At 49.3% G+C, this 17,453-nt stretch overlaps 1 protein-coding gene across 1 annotated transcript in view; it reads left to right on the top strand.

The window, feature by feature from the left end:
- The window catches only part of LOC138118737 (syntaxin-binding protein 4-like), a 47,952-nt gene extending 36,396 nt beyond the window's left edge, over positions 1–11,556 (top strand). The window contains exons 12-22 of the mRNA XM_069029917.1: positions 165–262; positions 1,922–2,018; positions 4,012–4,139; positions 4,623–4,715; positions 5,211–5,276; positions 5,373–5,561; positions 6,094–6,210; positions 7,348–7,397; positions 8,252–8,382; positions 9,657–9,714; positions 10,480–11,556. Of these exons, the coding sequence (XP_068886018.1) occupies positions 165–262; positions 1,922–2,018; positions 4,012–4,139; positions 4,623–4,715; positions 5,211–5,276; positions 5,373–5,561; positions 6,094–6,210; positions 7,348–7,397; positions 8,252–8,382; positions 9,657–9,714; positions 10,480–10,582 (1,130 nt within the window). The 3' untranslated portion in view covers positions 10,583–11,556. The remainder of the gene's footprint in view (positions 1–164; positions 263–1,921; positions 2,019–4,011; positions 4,140–4,622; positions 4,716–5,210; positions 5,277–5,372; positions 5,562–6,093; positions 6,211–7,347; positions 7,398–8,251; positions 8,383–9,656; positions 9,715–10,479) is intronic.
- Positions 11,557–17,453: the final 5,897 nt, after the last annotated feature.

Raw genomic sequence — 17,453 nt, 5'->3', positions numbered from 1 at the left:
GTGGCCTAGTTCAACCTTCCAGAGTTGGTTTTAGTAAATCCTGGACTTGGATTTTTGCCCTGCTGCACACACTTTATATTCCATGCAACAAGAATTTTGCTTTGCAGACACCTCTTTCCTCTACCCAAATGCTTCCCCATTAATACTTATTTTTGATTTTTCAGCACCTGCTTCAGTTTCTAACTACAAAGCAGCTTCAGGCACCAAACCCAAAGTAGCACTGGATCCCCATATCCGGCTCAAGGATGGAAAACTGGAACTGGTAAGTGCCAGGGTCCCTCTCCCCAAAGCAACGTCTCCTCCTTGTGCACTATGCAGGAAATTGTCCATTCTCCAGCTGAGTTTGCTGAGGCCGAGTCCAGCCTCTGAAAGTAAAGAGGGTGAAACATCCTGACTGTGTCCGAAGGGGCATTTAAATATCCCTTGGCTCATCTTGGCTGTTCCTCAGTGCTCCATGAAGCTCCAGAAGTCTTCTGGCAGCTGCACCTCCCCTGGACATCATGCCATTGGCTAAGGTTGTGCCCTCCAAAGTTTTTGGTGCTGCTGTCACTGCTAGGGTGACCTCAGGCAGCCTGGCGCGGGCAAGGGAAGGCTGAGATAGGAGATATCTCACCGAGGAGCCATCCAGAACCGCTGATTCTTCCATCATTTTATGGGAAACACATTCCATGGGTATGGAGCAGAGCTGCCCATTCGCTCACCAAGACCCTGGTGAGGGGCAGGGTGCCCTGGGGCGCCATGTCCCAGTCTGGCACCTTGGGTGGTTCTGGCGTTTGAGGGGGGGATGTGGGGACAGAGCCCTTTGTGCGGGGCCGGGGACACCCCGATGTGACGAGCATCTGCTGCCACCCGACGGCAGCGCAGGGCGCCCGGGAGCTGCTCTCCTGAGCCTGCGTAATCCTCCCAAAGCAGCATCCAGGATGGAATGTGCACAGCGACCTCTGCTCCTCACGGGGACAAAGCAGCTCCTCTCGGCTGGCAGGAGCGGAACGCTTGGCTTCCCTTTTAAAAGCTGTGTTAGGCGCGGGCGGCTGCAGCGGTGACAGGGTGGGGGTGACACCGAGCGGCACAACCTGAGGTGGCTTTGGGGTGGCCAACCACGCCAACATCCTAAAGTCTGGGAGCCTGCAGCACTGCCTTGCATAGGGGTGGTGGGCAGAGGAGCAGGAGGTGGGACTTGAACGGACAGCAGATGGATCCCAGGGACTTGCTGGTGCTGGAAAGGTGAGCGAGGATCCCTCCGCAGCGCCTTCCCAGGGAAATGACGGGAGGTGCTGTGAGCAGGAGCTGTGCGTGCAGCCCGGCTCAGGGGAACGTTTCACTCGGGCTCTTCCCCAGAGTCCGCTGAGCTCGACTTTGTCTTTTGAAAGCTTTCAGGTGCTGCTGCCAGCAGGGAAGTGAGGCTTGCACAGGTTTATCCGCTCCTGAGTGCTGTGCTGCCCTGGGGTTGAACTGATAAGTATCAGTAGAAGTTAGGGCAGCAGCAGTAATGAGAGAGTAAAACATGCAGTGGAGGAGCAAAATGTTTGAATGTCTCCTCTTTCCATGGGAAACACTCTGTTAACAGCTTTTATCTTCCTGGTCCCAAACAATTTCTGGGCAGTAAGAGAAAGGAGAGGCTGAGCTCTTGCCAGCTGAGTCTTGCTAAAACTCCTCTGGCTTTTGATAAAAGTCCTGAAAGCTCATCAGAGCTGCAAATCTGATTGCAGATAAAATGTTCTTGGAGGGATGTGAACCTGTGTTCAGGAGCAGACATTTCTGTACATGTGCAGGAAAGGAGAGACTGGAAATCCAGTCCAAGCCTGCTCCTTTGGGAGATGCTGCCTGCAGAAACCCAGCACTGAGTGTCTTCCCAGTGCTTACCCCAAAGAGGTGCTTTTCCAATATTTTCTTTTTTAAAGGCTCTTTGTTTCTGCTCAAGGTTCTGCAGTATCTTGGTCTGGATGTGACCGAGGAGAAGAAGAGGCAGCTCCGGCAAAGCCTGACCACGGACTCGCAGGGGACAGTGGCCTACGGAGGTGAGCAGGAGCTCTGCCCATGGGGGATCTGTCATTTCTGTGTAGCTTCACTGGCAGCTAAAAAGGGAAAGAAGTGGCAGGTGAGACACCTGCCTGGCTAGTGATGGAGCCTATAAAGAGGGAAAGTCACAAGCACAAAAGAAGGCATTCTGTAGAATCATGGAATCCTGGAATGGTTTGCGTTGGAAGGGACCTCAAAATTCATCTCATTCCACCAAACACCTTCCACTACCCTGGGCTGCTCCAAGCCCTGTCCAACCTGGCCTTGGACACTTCCAGGGATGGGACAGCTTCACTGTGAAACCACTGCCAGGGCCTCGCTGCCCTCACAGGGAAGAATTACTTCCTAACATCTAATCTAAACCTATCCTCTGTCAGTTTAAAGCCATTCCCATTGTCCTATCACAGGTAAAGTCAGACTTAAAGAAAGTTGGTGCAAGGGCTTACTTCCCTTAAAATCCCAGCTTTCCTAGCAGGAACTGGCCAGAGGAGACACAGAAAATAAACACCAGTTCTGCTTTCTGTGGCCTTCCAGAGCATGTCCAGCCCACAGGGTCTGCTCCCCAGAAGGCTTTCAGCAAAAATCCCAAACTGTCAGCAGTGTCCCCACCAAAGAGAACAGTCACAAGGTATCTGGATCAATGTTTTGTGCAGAGTGAGGGATGGGAACCACGGCCCTCTCCTATGAGTGACTGGTGCTGAATTTTGTGGTGACAGAAATAAGGATGATTGGGGGTATTTAGCAAATGTGCTGGCAGTAAAGATGCTGCTCCTGCTGCAGCCCAGAGACCGAGCACCATCCAGAGGGACTGGGACAGGCCTCAAGATGGGACCACGAGAACCTCATGAAGTTCAACAAGGCCAAGTGCATGTCCTGCTCCTGGGTCAGGGCAATCTCAAGCACAAATCCAAGCTGGGTAGAGAAGGGAAGGAGAGCAGCCCTGGGGGAAGGATTTGGGGTGTTGGAGGATGAGAGCTGGCCATGTCCTGGCTGTGAGCACTCAGAAACACCCCCTGTGCTGGGCTGAGCTCCAGCGTGAGCAGCAGGGGAGGGGGGGATTCTGCCCCTCTGCCCCCTCAGGTGAGACTCCACCTGCAGAGCTGCCTCCAGCTTGGGAGCCCCTTCCAGTGCCTAAAGGGGCTCCAAGAGAGCAGGACTGGGATTTGGGACAAGGGCCTGGAGGGACAGGCCAAGGGGAAATGGCTTCCCAGTGCCAGAGAACAGGGATGGATGGGATATTGGGAAGGAATTGTTCCCTGGGAGGGTGGGCAGGCCCTGGCACAGGGTGCCCAGAGCAGCTGTGGCTGCCCCTGGATCCCTGGCAGTGTCCAAGCCCAGGTTGGACGGGGCTTGGAGCAAGCTGGGCTAGTGGAAGATGTCCCTGCCCATGGCAGGGGATGGAATGAGATCATCTTTGTGGTCCCTTTATGCCCAAATCATTCCACGTTTCTGTGATTCTGTGACTGGAAGCTCTGGGACTCTGGTGCCTCCTCCCTGATGGCTCCCACCTGTCCCACACAGCCCCTTCTGCTGTGCTTTCCTTCATATCTGAAAGCAAAATGAATGTGGATTTTCAGACTTGTCAATTTAACACCTTTTTTAAGTGCTGAACTCACTGAGTTGTCTTTTTGTTTAAATCAGCAACATGAGAAATGGCAGCAGGTGCCTTTTGTTGGGGAAATGTGGGTTTAGCTTAAAATTTTAAAACTTCCAGAAGCTGTGAAAACTCCCCTGTGAAAATATCTGGGGTTTTCTGGGTTTTAAAAGTATAGTTTTTTTGAGCTGGATAAGAAACAAGAGTCTGATAAAGACTGCCAACAACTCATTTAAGCTTGATGGGATTGCTGAGGAAGCCAGGATTATTAGAGAAAGCTGTCTGGCATGTCTAAACCCTACTTGGCACCAGTGGATGGCCCCAAAATCAGTGGAATTTTCTCCTAACACACAGCAATTTTGTCTTTTAGCCTGGTAAAAACTGATTGTTTCTCACAGATGTTCTCCAAGCACTCAGGGATCTGATGCAGGAGGAGCTGGACGAGGCTGGTCTGGATTCCAGCTCTGTACTCTTCACTCAGCACGAAGTGGCCAATTTGCTGGATACATCGGCTTTTCACTCCCTGGTCAGTCACCCCAAAGCTCTTCTACATTGAACCCATGGATCTTCCACATGAAATCCATGGAATTCTGAGATGGGAAAAGCTAAATTACCATTTTCTGGTTGTTCTAAAGACAAGGCAGAACAATTCATTAATCATTTTGTTTATAGGAAGTTCTATAAAAGACCTCCAGCTTCTCTTTTTTAATAAGGAAATAACAGTGTCTATGGGATAATATGAGGAAGCAGCCTGGCAGTTATGCAGAAGGAAAAATAGCCATAATTAATAAATTCTAAGTAATTTCATCTGGTTCATGAAGTGAAAATTCACTGTGGCTCAGCTATTTCGGCAATGATGGGGATCAGAGAGTGAAATTCTGTGGGGCAAAAAGAACCATCCTGGAGCTGAATTATTTAATGTACCTTTTGATCTGTTGCATAAAAATGCTGACTCCTTTTTGAGGCGATTTTGATTCAATGTGTGATGAATCCATCCCTCTCCTTGCAGACCTTTGACTCTGTCAACTGCAATGGCAACGAGGACCTGGAGCAGCTGCAGCTGGAGATGACAGATCTGCGGCACGAAGTCCGAAGGCTGAAGGTGGAGCCTCCCCTTGGAGCAGATTTCTTGGCTGGGGCCTTCTGCTGTAGCTCTCCACAGGGGGAATGGAGTGGCCTGTCCCTCTGCAGAAGTCACCAGTTTGCATTCTGTGCATTCCTCATCACACAGGAGCCTCTCACCCTCCACTCTCCTTAATTGCCTCTTTCTCACTCTCAGCCTCAAAGGAAAACTTATTTACTTATTACTCAAAGCATGCAGTCCCTTCTCAGCAGGGAGTTCATATATTTAAAGCAGGTCTCATTAAGAATTCCAGTCTGTGATTAACAGAAGCAGCACCTGTCCTCTCACCCTCACCTGGCTGTCAGCACTTCGGCTGTGTCCAGGCAGAATTCTGCAGGTCACAGCCCTAAAAGCTCTCCCTGTGGGGGGCAAAGTGCACAGAACTTCTGTAAAATAATATTCTGGTGGCTAGGGGCATTCTAGAGAATGTCCTGACATTTGTTGCTTCTAATCTGGTGAAAATGTTTCCCACAGTCTCTCCTGAAAGAAGTGGAGAACAACAAGAAGTCAATGGAGGATGAGCTTCAGAGGCTGAACCAAGTTAGTGAAGGGATTTCAGGGGTGCTTGGGGTGGGTTTGGGGGTTGGCAGCCGAGGGGGACGTGGTGTGTTCATCAGAAGCTCTGGGTGCTTGCAGAAAGCGCTGGGGTTCCTGTCGGAGAACCGGACACTGCACAGCAAACTGCAGATGGCCGAGGTGGTGCAGAGACAGGCTCACAGCGCCGAGCAGGACTACGAGGAAGTGATCCACCTGCTGGAGGCTGAAATTGCAGAACTGAAGATGCAGCTGGCGGGGAAAAAAGCAAAACATGTCTCTGAAATAGAGGTAATGCAACCCCTCAGTCTCGGGAAAACCCCCAACCCTTCAGACTTTCCTGTGGGTTCATAGAGTCATGGAATGATTTGGGCCAGAAGGGGCCAGAAAGCCCATCCATGGAATGATTTGGGCCAGAAGGGGCCAGAAAGCCCATCCATGGAAAGATTTGGGCCAGAAGGGGCCAGAAAGCCCATCTCATTCCAACCCTCTGCCATGGGCAGGGACACCGTCCACAATCCCAGGTTGTTCCAAGCCCCATCCAACCTGGCCTTGGACACTGCCAGGGATCCAGGGACAGCCACAGCCAAGGTTACCCTCCTTCTGTTTACACAGGAGAAAATGAAATAGCTCATAGATCACTTGCTGAGTGGGACCACCAGGCCAGCAGAGTCTCTGGGTCCGTGTTATAATCTGCATGACTTCCATCCCTTCCCAAAGGACACTGCTCTTGCTTGTAGCAAATGTCACAAACTGTTGTTTCCAAAAGCCAAAGTTGGAGCATCACCACCCCCTTTCTCCTCCTCCTGTGTCCCTGCCTCAGGAGGACATCCTGGAGCTGAAGAGGCAGCTGTCCCTGGCTGATGGCCAGCTACGAAAATCCGAAGTCTCACGGAAGCGCCTGGAGATCAGCAACAGGAAACTGCTCCTGTTTGTGCAGGTGAGGTGTGGAACTGCCCCGCTGCTGCAGCATCACCACGGCCTCTTTCCCTCAGGTTTTGCAAGTCCAATCAACTTCCTGCTCCATAAGCAAAAGGGGTTTTTTCCCTGTCTCACTCTAAAAAGTCACTCTCTTGGTTAGGAGGAAGCAGGGAATGAACTCACATCTCCTCATATCCCTGGGAGCGATGCAAACTCCGTGGTGCAGGTTTTGCTGGTGGCTCTGCTCTCCCTGGCTCCCTTTGCTGAGGCTGCTCCAGGAGCTGTGCTGTCAAAATCATCTGTGCTCACCTTCCCTTGGTATAGCTGAGGGTTGCTTCTCTATAAATAGGAGCCTGGAGAGTGGGTTTCCTCTTCCAGTGCTTTTTCCTGCCCAGATTTTCTGCAAAATCTCACAGTTTATTCTTTCAGTTGTCTGGTTTTCCACTTCATTCCCTATATTTGGAATACCAGTATGTGTAATTAGTAAACTGGCCAGCATGGGAAGCATTAGTACTGAGTGTATCTGCTATGGCTACTGGTGGCCTGTCCCAAGAACTCTTGAAATCAAGCAGAAACAGAGAAGCAAAAGGAAATGTAGATGCTGTGTTCTCTGCTCCAGAGAAAGAAGAATTAAATGCCTCCAGAGCTTCAGCAGTATGTGCTGGAGCCTGTGCAGTTTGGGGTCAGATTTTGGAAATGGATCTCACTTGACCCCAGGGTCAAACATCACAGATTTTGAGCACTGGAGCAAAATATCTTCCTTTTTTCTCCACCCCTCAGTAGTGTTGGAGAAGTCATGAACTGTGCATGGTAATGAGAGCTTACACATGCAGGTCCAGCCCAGGAGCCAGGGGTTGCTGGCAGCAATGATCACTGAAATGCAGCCTGCAAAATTATTCCTTGGAAGAGGAATTTTGTGTTGCATTTCATATATTTTAGCAGTGGTATTAAAATGCAGAATTCAGTGTCTGTAGATTCACAAATGCTGCCTGAGCTGCAAAAGGCCTTGAGATATTCGCTTCAAGGGCAATGAATAAGCAGAAGCTGATTACTGTCATATTAAATCTGATCATCAGGAAAAACCCATGGGGTTTGTTCTCAGGAATTATTCATTCCTACAAGTTTGAAATTTTTTTTTTCTGTTGTTGCATGACAGAACGTTCACAAGGTCCTGAGCACACACAGTCATTTACCAGATGAGAAAAGGTAGGAGATGGCTTCTGGGAATGGTGAACAGCAACATGAAATGTCCTTTTCTGACCTTTCCTAGGGGAAGGTGCTTCACACGTAACCTACCCAGAGTTTCTAAACTTACTTTCACTTTGGAACTGAAACCATGGGAGAAAGATGATCTGGAGACTGCTGGTGGGTTGGTGCTGGGGGGATTTGGTCTCTGTCCAGGCTTTTCTGGGGAGTGAGCAGCTGAAACTCTGCTCTGGTTAAATTGCTCTTGTTAGCAGAGACCCCAAGCAGGTTGCTTCAGAGCAGCAGAATTTTGACCCACCTGTTTTTCCAAACATAAACCAGGTTTTGGCTGCAGGACCACATCCTTTTTCATCAGCAGTTAGAGTAGATAGAGTGTAAGCAAAGAGCCCACAAGACTCTCAGCTGCATGAATGGCTGCAGAAATAGAGCTCAGGCTTCTGGACTCCCCTCCAACCTGAGCCTATCTCCTATCACTTGAGCATAAATGTATCACAACTCTGTGTGTGTTTTTAACTGATTAAATCATTGAAAAGTCACTGTCCCATCGATAATGACCAGTCCCTTTAAAAAGTTAGTTTTTAAGAGGGATGGAAATCAGTTTTTAAGTTTCCAAGTTGGTTATTTCTAATATAATGAGGGGGGAATGCTTTTGACAAATTCTTAAGAATACTTTGCTATTTGTCTGTAATAAAGCAATGCAAGTGTGTCTAACAGACACTTGAATGCTGAGGGATGGAGATGCAACCCCCTAAACACACAGAATTTCTGTAGCACATCCTTCCTGAGAGGCTGGCCAGGATTGTCAATGACCATTCTCTGACAGAAGTATTGATGGCACTTTCCATATTTATAAGCGTCAACCATGAAACAGAAGAGGATAAAACAGACGCAGTCTCAGACACATCTCTTCCATCTTCAGATCTTGTTGACCTTTTGCTATCAGAAGCTAAAGAACTGTTAGCGCCAATCCTCTTCAACAAGGACGGTAAGCACTAAATTAACCAGAGAAACCTAAATCCCAGCAAGTCTCAGGGAGCTCTGTGAGTGTTATTGACAGTTTCCAGCACCTTCCTCATTTTTCCATACCAATTGAGTCTCCCTGATTCTCTCACGCTCACTGAGATGTAATTGCCCTCCCTATATCCATGTGACTCATCTTTGAATCTGCAATGCAGACTCGCAGGGTATGGAGTCAAAGACTTGTGCCCAGGGCCAGAGGAAAGGTGTTTACCCAGGCAAAAAAACCCCAACAGGCAGGAGGATGGTTTCACAGAATCATTGAAATGCTGGTTGAAAGGGACTGCTGGAGATCAGATCTTCTGCTCCAGGTGGGACCATGCCAGTAGAGGAGATCTGCAGTGGGTTTAGCCTGCCAGGATGGAGATCTGCAGCTTTCCTGGATGGTGTTCCCTCACTGCTCTGTGACAAAGATCTTCCCAGCACCCAGCCTGAGCTCCCCCAGGGGCAGCCTGTGGCCACTGCCCCCAGTTACACTGGCTGCACTGCCAAGAACAGCTCGACTCCAGCATCCCTTAATTGCCCCTGACGTAGCAGCGGGGGCTGTGAAGTTGCCTCTCGGCCTCCTCTTTGCAAGGCTAAACAAGCCCAGCTCCCTCAGCCCTCCCCAGCCTCTCCCTGCAGGCCAGAGGCTTCCCTTGCTGGACCCTGTCCAGTTTCCCAATAGCTTTAAACCCAGGATCCAAACTTTCCTTACACCATCCAGGTACAACTACAGCAATGCTGAGCAGAAGGGAACAGTCCCCTCCCCGTTTCCTTGGAGTACAAACCAGCCATGCTCCCTTTTCCTCATGTCTGTGAGAAAATCAGGGAACAGGCATCCAGCTCCATGGGAGTCTGGATTAACTTTCCCAGTCTGAGACTCTGAGCTGGTCCATGAGCCATAAACTTTTCTTGGCAGCAATTATATGACCCTGCTTGTCTGTTCACACACAAAATGAGCATCTGACCTCCTCAGTGTCAAGTCCAGGTGAATGCACAGCCCCAAACAGGTGCCCAGTCCTTGCTCTTTGATGCTATTCACCAACTCAGCGTGGCCACGGCCCAGCACTGCCTTTGTCTCAAAGCACAAGACACAAAGGAAATAATTGCAGCCTTTCAGGAGCACCTCTGGTTTACGAGCACTGTCAGCATACTCTGAGTTCCTGCCCCATTTAAATGTGCATTATCATAATGCAGCAGCACGGCTTGCATTGGGCACGTTCTCTTCACTAACATTTGGCTCTGTGCTTCCATCTGCAGCTCTGCCATGGGACAGGGACCAGTGCCTGCCTGCTGAAGGAATCCCAAATTACAACGAGTAGGTGTCAAAACTGCCATGGTCTGTAATTTGGACAACACGCATACTAAAAATTCCTGTTTGTTTTGTTGGGGTTTTTTAACCGAAACTGTTGCTTGACAACTTTTGATCAGACAGTCTAGGAGAGGCCTCCAGATGGCCATGACAGAGAAATACTGTGAAATTCCTAGACAGCAAGAGACTTCCTGCCCTGCACAGTGTGGATTCCTGGATTTCTCTTTTGCTTTATAAAATGCTGGTTTTCCTTCAGGCCAGATGGGAATTTGTGGTTCTGTAGCTTGTCTAGCTGGCATTTTTATAGTGAGTTCTGCGTAAGGGAAAAAGCATCACTGGATATGTTAATCTTTTATGTTGTGGTATCGAGATGCTGTGAAGCTCCAGACAAGGAGAGCAGGATGACATGGCTTTGTTTGGACCTTAAATTGTTAAATTTCCCTGAAACCTCTTAAATGGCTTTTATTTAACAGAGCCATTTCCTGAAGTTATCTGAAAGGGCACTTTGAGACCTACATGTCTCCTACCGCTTTCTTAGCTTAACTCAACCTGAAGATCTGCCAGCACAGTTTTTGTTTAGGTACAAAGTACCCATCTGCAAATGATAATTTCAAGGTTATGAAAAGCATTTTCAGACAAAACAGGCAGCCTGCACAGTCTAACCAGGCAAGATCTGTGGCTTCCTCTTCTTTCCTACATACCCAGTGCTGTCTTCACATTATCCTCTGCGTCCTTCTCCCAAACTACCTAAGGTATATTTCTCCTTTCCAGCCACCTTCATCAGAAGACCACGTGGCCCCCTCCTGCAGGCCAGACCAAGAGTGACCAACCACAGCCACCAAGCCCAACGGAACTGCCTAAGAAGCCAACATAAATATCCCATGGCTTGGTGGTGCTCCGAACCATGGCCATCCATCCCATGGGAGATGGGAAAGACACCCCCCAGGCACCTCAGCTTCCAGGCAAAGCAGACTGAAACAAGCTTTCTAACACAAGACTAATTCTTCCTAACCAGCCAAGACTTTTTCAGCAACCTCCCCTGTGCGTCTACCTCCGAGTTATCATACAAGGCTTTTTGCTCACGGTTTTGCAGCTTTATAGGAAAAATACTCTCAAGAGGCTACAGAGGCCTGGATTTCAGTGGCAGCCTTTTAGAGCTTGTATTCTGGGTAGTATGAGTGTACCCGAGGGACTCAGGGGTCTCCAGCAGATCCCTTTTGGTATTTCAGATGAAAAACCAAAGTCTATTTAGTGACTGTAATCAAAGCAGCTTAATCTGTAGTGTCCTAGCTGTCTTGGGATAGGTACTTCTCTTTTTATTCTTTTGGTATAGCTTATCCCAGCTGCAGAGCTTGAAGTGGGAAGCAGCACCTGAGGCAGTTGTTGGCCAGAGTGCAGGACAGCCAGCGGGATGCTCCAGTCACAACATGGTGCTGGACACCGAGCCCTCCCTGGAGCGCGGGGCGGGACATAGTGGGCATAGTGAACATAGCTCAGTAAAGGTCCTTGGTGTCACTGGGAAAGGAGATCCACATGATGCAACACTGAGACAGCAATGAATGGGGAGCAGATCTGAGATGGGCAGAGGTCTGGAAAATAAAATGGAAACACTCCTTGCAAGGAGTTTGCTCTCTGGGTTCTGATTGCAGCTGCTGCGTTCAGCGTCTCACAGACAAAGACACAGCCTGAGACCATTTTTCTTCCCTCTTATTTTGGCAGCTCCTAGGGAAATGCATTGAGAAGTTGCAGGGAAATGGGCTACAATCTGGCTTTTACAAATAATTTTTTAAGATTACTTCAAATCTTCTTTGTGGGGGTTCAAAGCATGTGGATCCTTTATAATCTAAATTAAAGGCTTAGGAAAAATCATGACCCTCACCAGTGTCTCCTGCACTCGAGGTATCACTGCACTGCTAAACCAGCAACTGTGTGGTGCAATATATCATATAAATAACCAGTCTGAAATTTTGGGTAGACTTAATTTCATAGCTCGGGGTAAATTAAATCTTGGGAGTGCATACCTCAGAATATAAACTAAAGGACTTCTTTTAAAAGGGAACATAATCCTTTGGACCGGACACAAGGAATATTCCCAGGAAGGAGAAAATATTCATCTTGGGATACCCTGTGTTTAACAGCTCATTCCCCAATGCTCTCTGCTGTGATGGAATGATAGCAAATCCTGGTGTTACCTGTGGGTTTGGTCCTATGGCTTTGTTCTCATTGCCTGTGTTACACAGACAGGTAAGAGGTGCACACAGCAAAATCCAGTCTCACCAGTCTGGTGTACCCTGACTCTGGAAAAACACCTCCAGTTCCTCTGGGGTTACCCAGCAGATCCCAATCTGCTCCTGGCAGGGTCTCTTCAAAAGCATTTTGCTGGAAGTGGCATCCTAGGGAGATGTCTCCAGCCACTGCTTGTCACACTTGTCAGGAAACAGCACTAACAGGATTTTGGGAAGGAGCAGGTCTTGGGCTGTGCTGTGTCATTTCATATACCCAATGGCACTTGAGACACCTGGGAGAAAAAGGGCAAGTTATGGGGAAAACACTCCTGCTTAGGCTGCACTTAATCAGCTGGAAAATCAACTATCTGTTGTGGAAATCAACAGAAGCTTCAATACCTCTGACAATCACGGAATACTTTTCTCAAAACACGAGTATTGAACTCCACCTCCTTGAGTGCTGGAAAGGCACAGACCAGTACTGTCCCAGCAGGGACCAGTCACATGGTCTGAAAGAGAAATCCTTGATGCTGCTTCCATAGTCTGTATTATTCCATAGATCTGTATTTTAAGGTCCCAAGAAAGAAGATTTTGTATAAAAGCATCACGGTGGGCGTGGATGAGACAAGCATTGTGCAGTTGGTGCTAGCACCTGGCAAGGGGTGGAAATGAGGTGATGCTGCCCCAAGGCCACTGTATTTGGGGTCTCCTGAGCTGTCTGTTATCATGAGAGCTGTAAAGTTCTTTACCTTTTCAACAGTCCCAACAGCTCTGTGCTCTCAGCTTATTGGCAGCCCCTCTAGAAAGGAAATCTTCCACGTTCTCATCAGCCACTGGAGATCCTCACATCAAACAAGGATCAAGCATTGCGTGCTTCCCAAAGCTTTCATGTTTCTCAGCTGGTTTCCAATATTTCCTGTGAATTTACCATATTCCTTTTGCCTTTGCTTCAAGCCCAGCAGGTTTCCCTCTCTCTATTAATCCCGTTGTTCCTAACGCCACCTCTGCAGAGCAGTGCTCAGAGCTAAGCTCTGACGAGAGCTGTGCTCCTGGAGGTGATGCTGATTTCGGTGACCCAGAATAACAAACCTGTGTCAAGCTTTACTCCCAGGCAAGGGGAATTAGGCAGAACTCAGCCAGTCACAGGGTGACATCTCACAGAACTACCAAGAGGCAAAAGGGAAAATGCACAAAGGAACAAACAGCACAGAAAGAGAAGTTATTTAAATAGGATGTTCTTCATTCATGCGGGACCTGTCTAGTGCTCTACAAGAGAGCTGAATTTTGGATCAATTTGCAATACTTTTGGCTTGCTTCTAAGGTTGTGGAGATGTGCTGCTGTAGCAATGTGCTGTGTTTGTCTCAAAGAATCTGCCTCAGAGGGTCCCAGCATGACTGCACAGAAATGAGAAGGAGTATTTGTGATAAAAATGAGACCTGAAGGGTATTAGATCTTCCCGAGTGGGCTTCCAGATCCTGAAGGGATCCTATAAGAAAGATGGAGGGGGATTTTTTACAAGGGGATATAGTGACAGGACAAAGGAGAATGGCTTCACACTGACAGAAAGTAGGTTTAGATATAAGGAAGAACTTCCCTGTGAGGGGGGGAGGCCCTGGCACAGGGTGCCCAGAGAAGCTGTGGATGCCCCTGGATCCCTGGGACTGCCCAAAGCCAGGTTGGATGAGGCTTGGAGCAGCCTGGGATTAGTGGAAGGTGTCCCTGCCCACGGCAGGGGGTGGAACAAGATGGGCTTTAAGGTCCCTTCCAACCCCAACCATTCTGTGTTTCCATGATTCTATGATAGGCTGGAAAATGGCAAATATCTTATGAGCCAAAATGCAAAGAGACCCCCATAAAGAGAGCATGTCAACACACTGCAGGTGATCAACTCAAAAAGATGCATTTAAAGAGCATCAGCAGGATCAGCTGTTGAGCTGGAAGCTTTGGGGGTTAAACATCACTGATGGGATGGGTTCATTTTGTATTTCTCTTATGCAAAGCAGAAATTCAGTTCTTAGCTGCTGGTGGGTCAGGAGGGTGGGAGACCCCTCTGCCTCACAAAATAAACCAAACCAGCACTGGAGTATCTATTTTAACAGCTGCAGAAGCAGGGAAGGCAGGGCAGGGAGCCACCTCGGCATTATCTTGGAAGGTGCATGCAGCAGAGCCATTAACACACAGTTTATCTGCAGTCCCACGGGGAAAGGAACCCAATCTAGGTCTGCTGGACTCCAGCTCATTTAGGTCTCCAGTTTCATCTCTGTCAACTTGCTGTGTGACCTTGGGCAGCACGTTTCATCTCGGTTTTGCACCAAAAAACAAACGGGACTGAGAGTGGCATGGGGAAGGAAAAGCCCTAGAGATCCAAGGAATATGGGGGCAACCTCCTGGCACAAGAGGGTCTGTGAGGGCTGTGGGATTGGGTACTGCTGGTCTGTTTTGAGTGAAGAAAGCCTCAATATTTCAACTTTTCCTGCCTCTCAGAACAGCAGACCCAGCTTTTGCTCAGCTTTGGTGAAACAGAGCGAGGTGAAGTGTTTAAAAGGTGTCTTTGCAGAGGCGTGAAGGCAGCAGAGGTGAACTCCAGCCCAGAATGGTGCGGTGGAGTAGGCTGGTGTGTTTATCCCAGTGCTGGAGGCTGTGTGTGGAGCCTCTTCTCTCTCTCAGCTCCACTCAGTGACACCTGGACTGAAGCCCAGGTTTAGAGAGTGGAATACACCTCCACGCTGCTTTAAATGTGGCTCTGAAAGGCAGGTGAATTTTACTGGTGAATTTTTAAAGCAGGCCTTGAATGTTTAAACAGTGCTGAATTTCTAAGGGTTGTTGAACACGTGTGGAAGAGGGCTGGACAGCACCTCCTCAGCGTGACACTGCAGAAAGGGCTGGGCTGGGGTGTGAAGCTGCCTTTCCTTTCCTGCTTTTCCTCAGGGATCCAGGGGGATCCTTCTCCTGCTCAGGGCTGAGTCTACCCCAGCAGCTCCATGACAGACCACTGAATTTTCTGGCCTCGCTGACTGCAGCTTTGCCACAAACCTCCTTGGCAGCTCCTTTCAGCTGCTTTCATAATAAGGCAAATAGGAATAACAATACCATGAACAATCCCTACAAGCTTTTTCCTGCACGTGATGCACCAATGCACTTGAATTGCTGTTGAGTTTTTTTAATTTAGGCCACTAGATGAGGCATAGAAGTTGAGACAAAAGCAGAGTTTGAAGTGAAATGCCCTTGTAATGGGGGAAGTGGAGGCTGAATGGTATCTCCAGACCAGATGTCCTTCCTGGAAGACATTCTCCTTTCGAACTGCAGGAGTTCCTGGGCTGGGCTGCTGAGGGGTGAGAACTTCTCTCTGAGCAGCTCCCATGAGGAAAAACTGAGGGTCAGTGCCAGCCCTTGAGGCAAACACCCAGTCCTGGCAGGGACTGGACAGTCAGGGCCCTTGGGAATGCCCTGGGGAGTTGGCCCTGTGTCAGGGGAAAAGGCAGCCCACTGACACTGGAAAATGCCAAGGTGACCTTCGGGCAGCAGGAGAAAACAAATGTTGGAAAATGAGAATTACAGTCAGGGCTGCACAGCAGAGAAAAGGATGGGCTGGGACTCACCAAAATCTCTTCCAGCTTTTATGACCTGAACAAAAGGGAAACCACCACAGTTAGGGCACAAAGTAGTTGCAGGCTGGTGTGAATTCTGTAGCAAGAAGAGGGAAATAGTGCTCTATTTTTTCTTCTCTTTTCTCTGAGGAAATTTAACAGTAAATGAGGAACAGGAGAGAAATACAACTTCTTTGAAAAAGAAAGTTGCATTGTGATGGGAAATTCAGAATATTTATCTATAAATAAATACATTTTGGTTTTATTCTGAATATATATTTATAAAGTAGATGTTGCAGGCCTTGAATAACTTTGTGGCTTTTGATGCCAAGTTGTGCTGTAAAGGTGTTTAGGAAAAGTGCTCTGACTCTGTGGGCTACAGCCTTGGGAGCTCTGACATTTGATGGTCTGTGGGTTGGTTGTTTTTGAGCAGTGTCAGGCTAGTCTCCTCAGTCTGAGATAGCAGAACATTTCAGGAAATATTGCTGATCAGAAATAGCACTGCAGCTTCCTGAAATGCCTGCCCAGATAAGGGGACACTCCACAGCTGGAAGTGATAAGGAGGCAGGAAAAGACAAAGCAGCAGTAAATGTGATGTTACTTCAATACCAGCAGGCAAAGGGGCAGCTGGGCCTCAGGGAGAACGTGAAAGAGGCTGTGAAGGTGCAAAACATTCCCCAGCTGGTCTCCCATATCCCTCTCCTCCACCACTCCTTGACACCCCAAAGTCGGGCAGTGTTGGCATAATTTCCTCCACAGAGCCACAGCCTCAAGGACTGTCACTGGATGGTGACAACTCCCCAGCACACACCCTGACAAAAACAGGGGCCACTCACCCTGAGCTCCAAAGCTCCCCAAGATTCTGCACAGATTTTCAGAGCTGGTAGGAGAGGGGGAAGCTGAGAGGTGAGGATGCATCCCAGTGTCCTTCTCAGTGTCGCTCAGCTGGGTTATCCCCTTGTACCTCATTAGAGAGTACAGTTTGGGGAATATTTGCTCAAGGTGTGGGTTCACAGGTGTGTAATAAGCCACGTAATAAATCAAATAATACAGTGCAGTGATGGAGTTAAGGGCTGAGGTGAGCAGGTCTCTCTGCCCACGAAGGGCTGATCCACCCTGGGATGAGCAGAATTAGGTTCTGTTTGGGAGCTGTGGCTCTGCCTCCTCCAGCCCTGACCCGAGCAGGTTCCTCCTCCTCAAGGGCAGGTGCCAGTTTGGGGAGAATCATAGAAACACAGAATATCCTGAGTTGAAAGGGTCCCATCAGGATCATCGGGTCCAACTCCTGGCCCTGCACAGCCACCCCAACAATCCCACCCTGTGCATCCCGGAGAGCATTGTCCAAGCACTCCCTGAGCTCTGGCAGGGTTGTTGCTGTGACCATTCTGTGGGATGGGGTGAGCTCATCTCCACAGACATCCCTCGTTATTCTCCCTTTCTGCCCTCATGAGACCCCACCTGGAGACGTGCCCGGGTGTGGAGTCCTCAGCACAGGAAGGACATAGAGCTGCTGGAGCGAGTCCAGAGAAGGCAGCAAGATGATCAGAGGGATGGAGCAGCTCTGCTGTAGGAAAAGCCTGAGAGAGCTGGGGGTGTTCACCTGGAGAGAGCTCCGTAGAGACTTTAGAGCCCCTTCCAATGCCTAAAGGGGCTTAGGAGAGCTAGAGAGGAACTTGCGACAAGGGATGAAATGCCAGGCCAAGGGGGAATGGCTTCCCCCTGCCAGAGGGCAGGGTTAGGTGAGATATTGGGCAAGAACCTCGCCCCTCACGGCCGGAACCCACCCTCCCCTCAGCGAGATGGCGGCGGGGGGGGGGGGGGCCGCACGTGCGCCGGGCGGGGCCTGCCCGCGCCCCCCCTCAGCACAATGGACAGCGCCCCGCGGGGGCGGGGCCGGGGCGGGGCCGGCCGGGGGGCGGGGCCGCGGCAGCC

This window comes from Aphelocoma coerulescens, chromosome 14 (genome assembly GCF_041296385.1).
Source record: "Aphelocoma coerulescens isolate FSJ_1873_10779 chromosome 14, UR_Acoe_1.0, whole genome shotgun sequence".
Lineage (NCBI taxonomy): Eukaryota > Metazoa > Chordata > Aves > Passeriformes > Corvidae > Aphelocoma > Aphelocoma coerulescens.
This window is presented reverse-complemented; position numbering and strand designations above follow the sequence as displayed.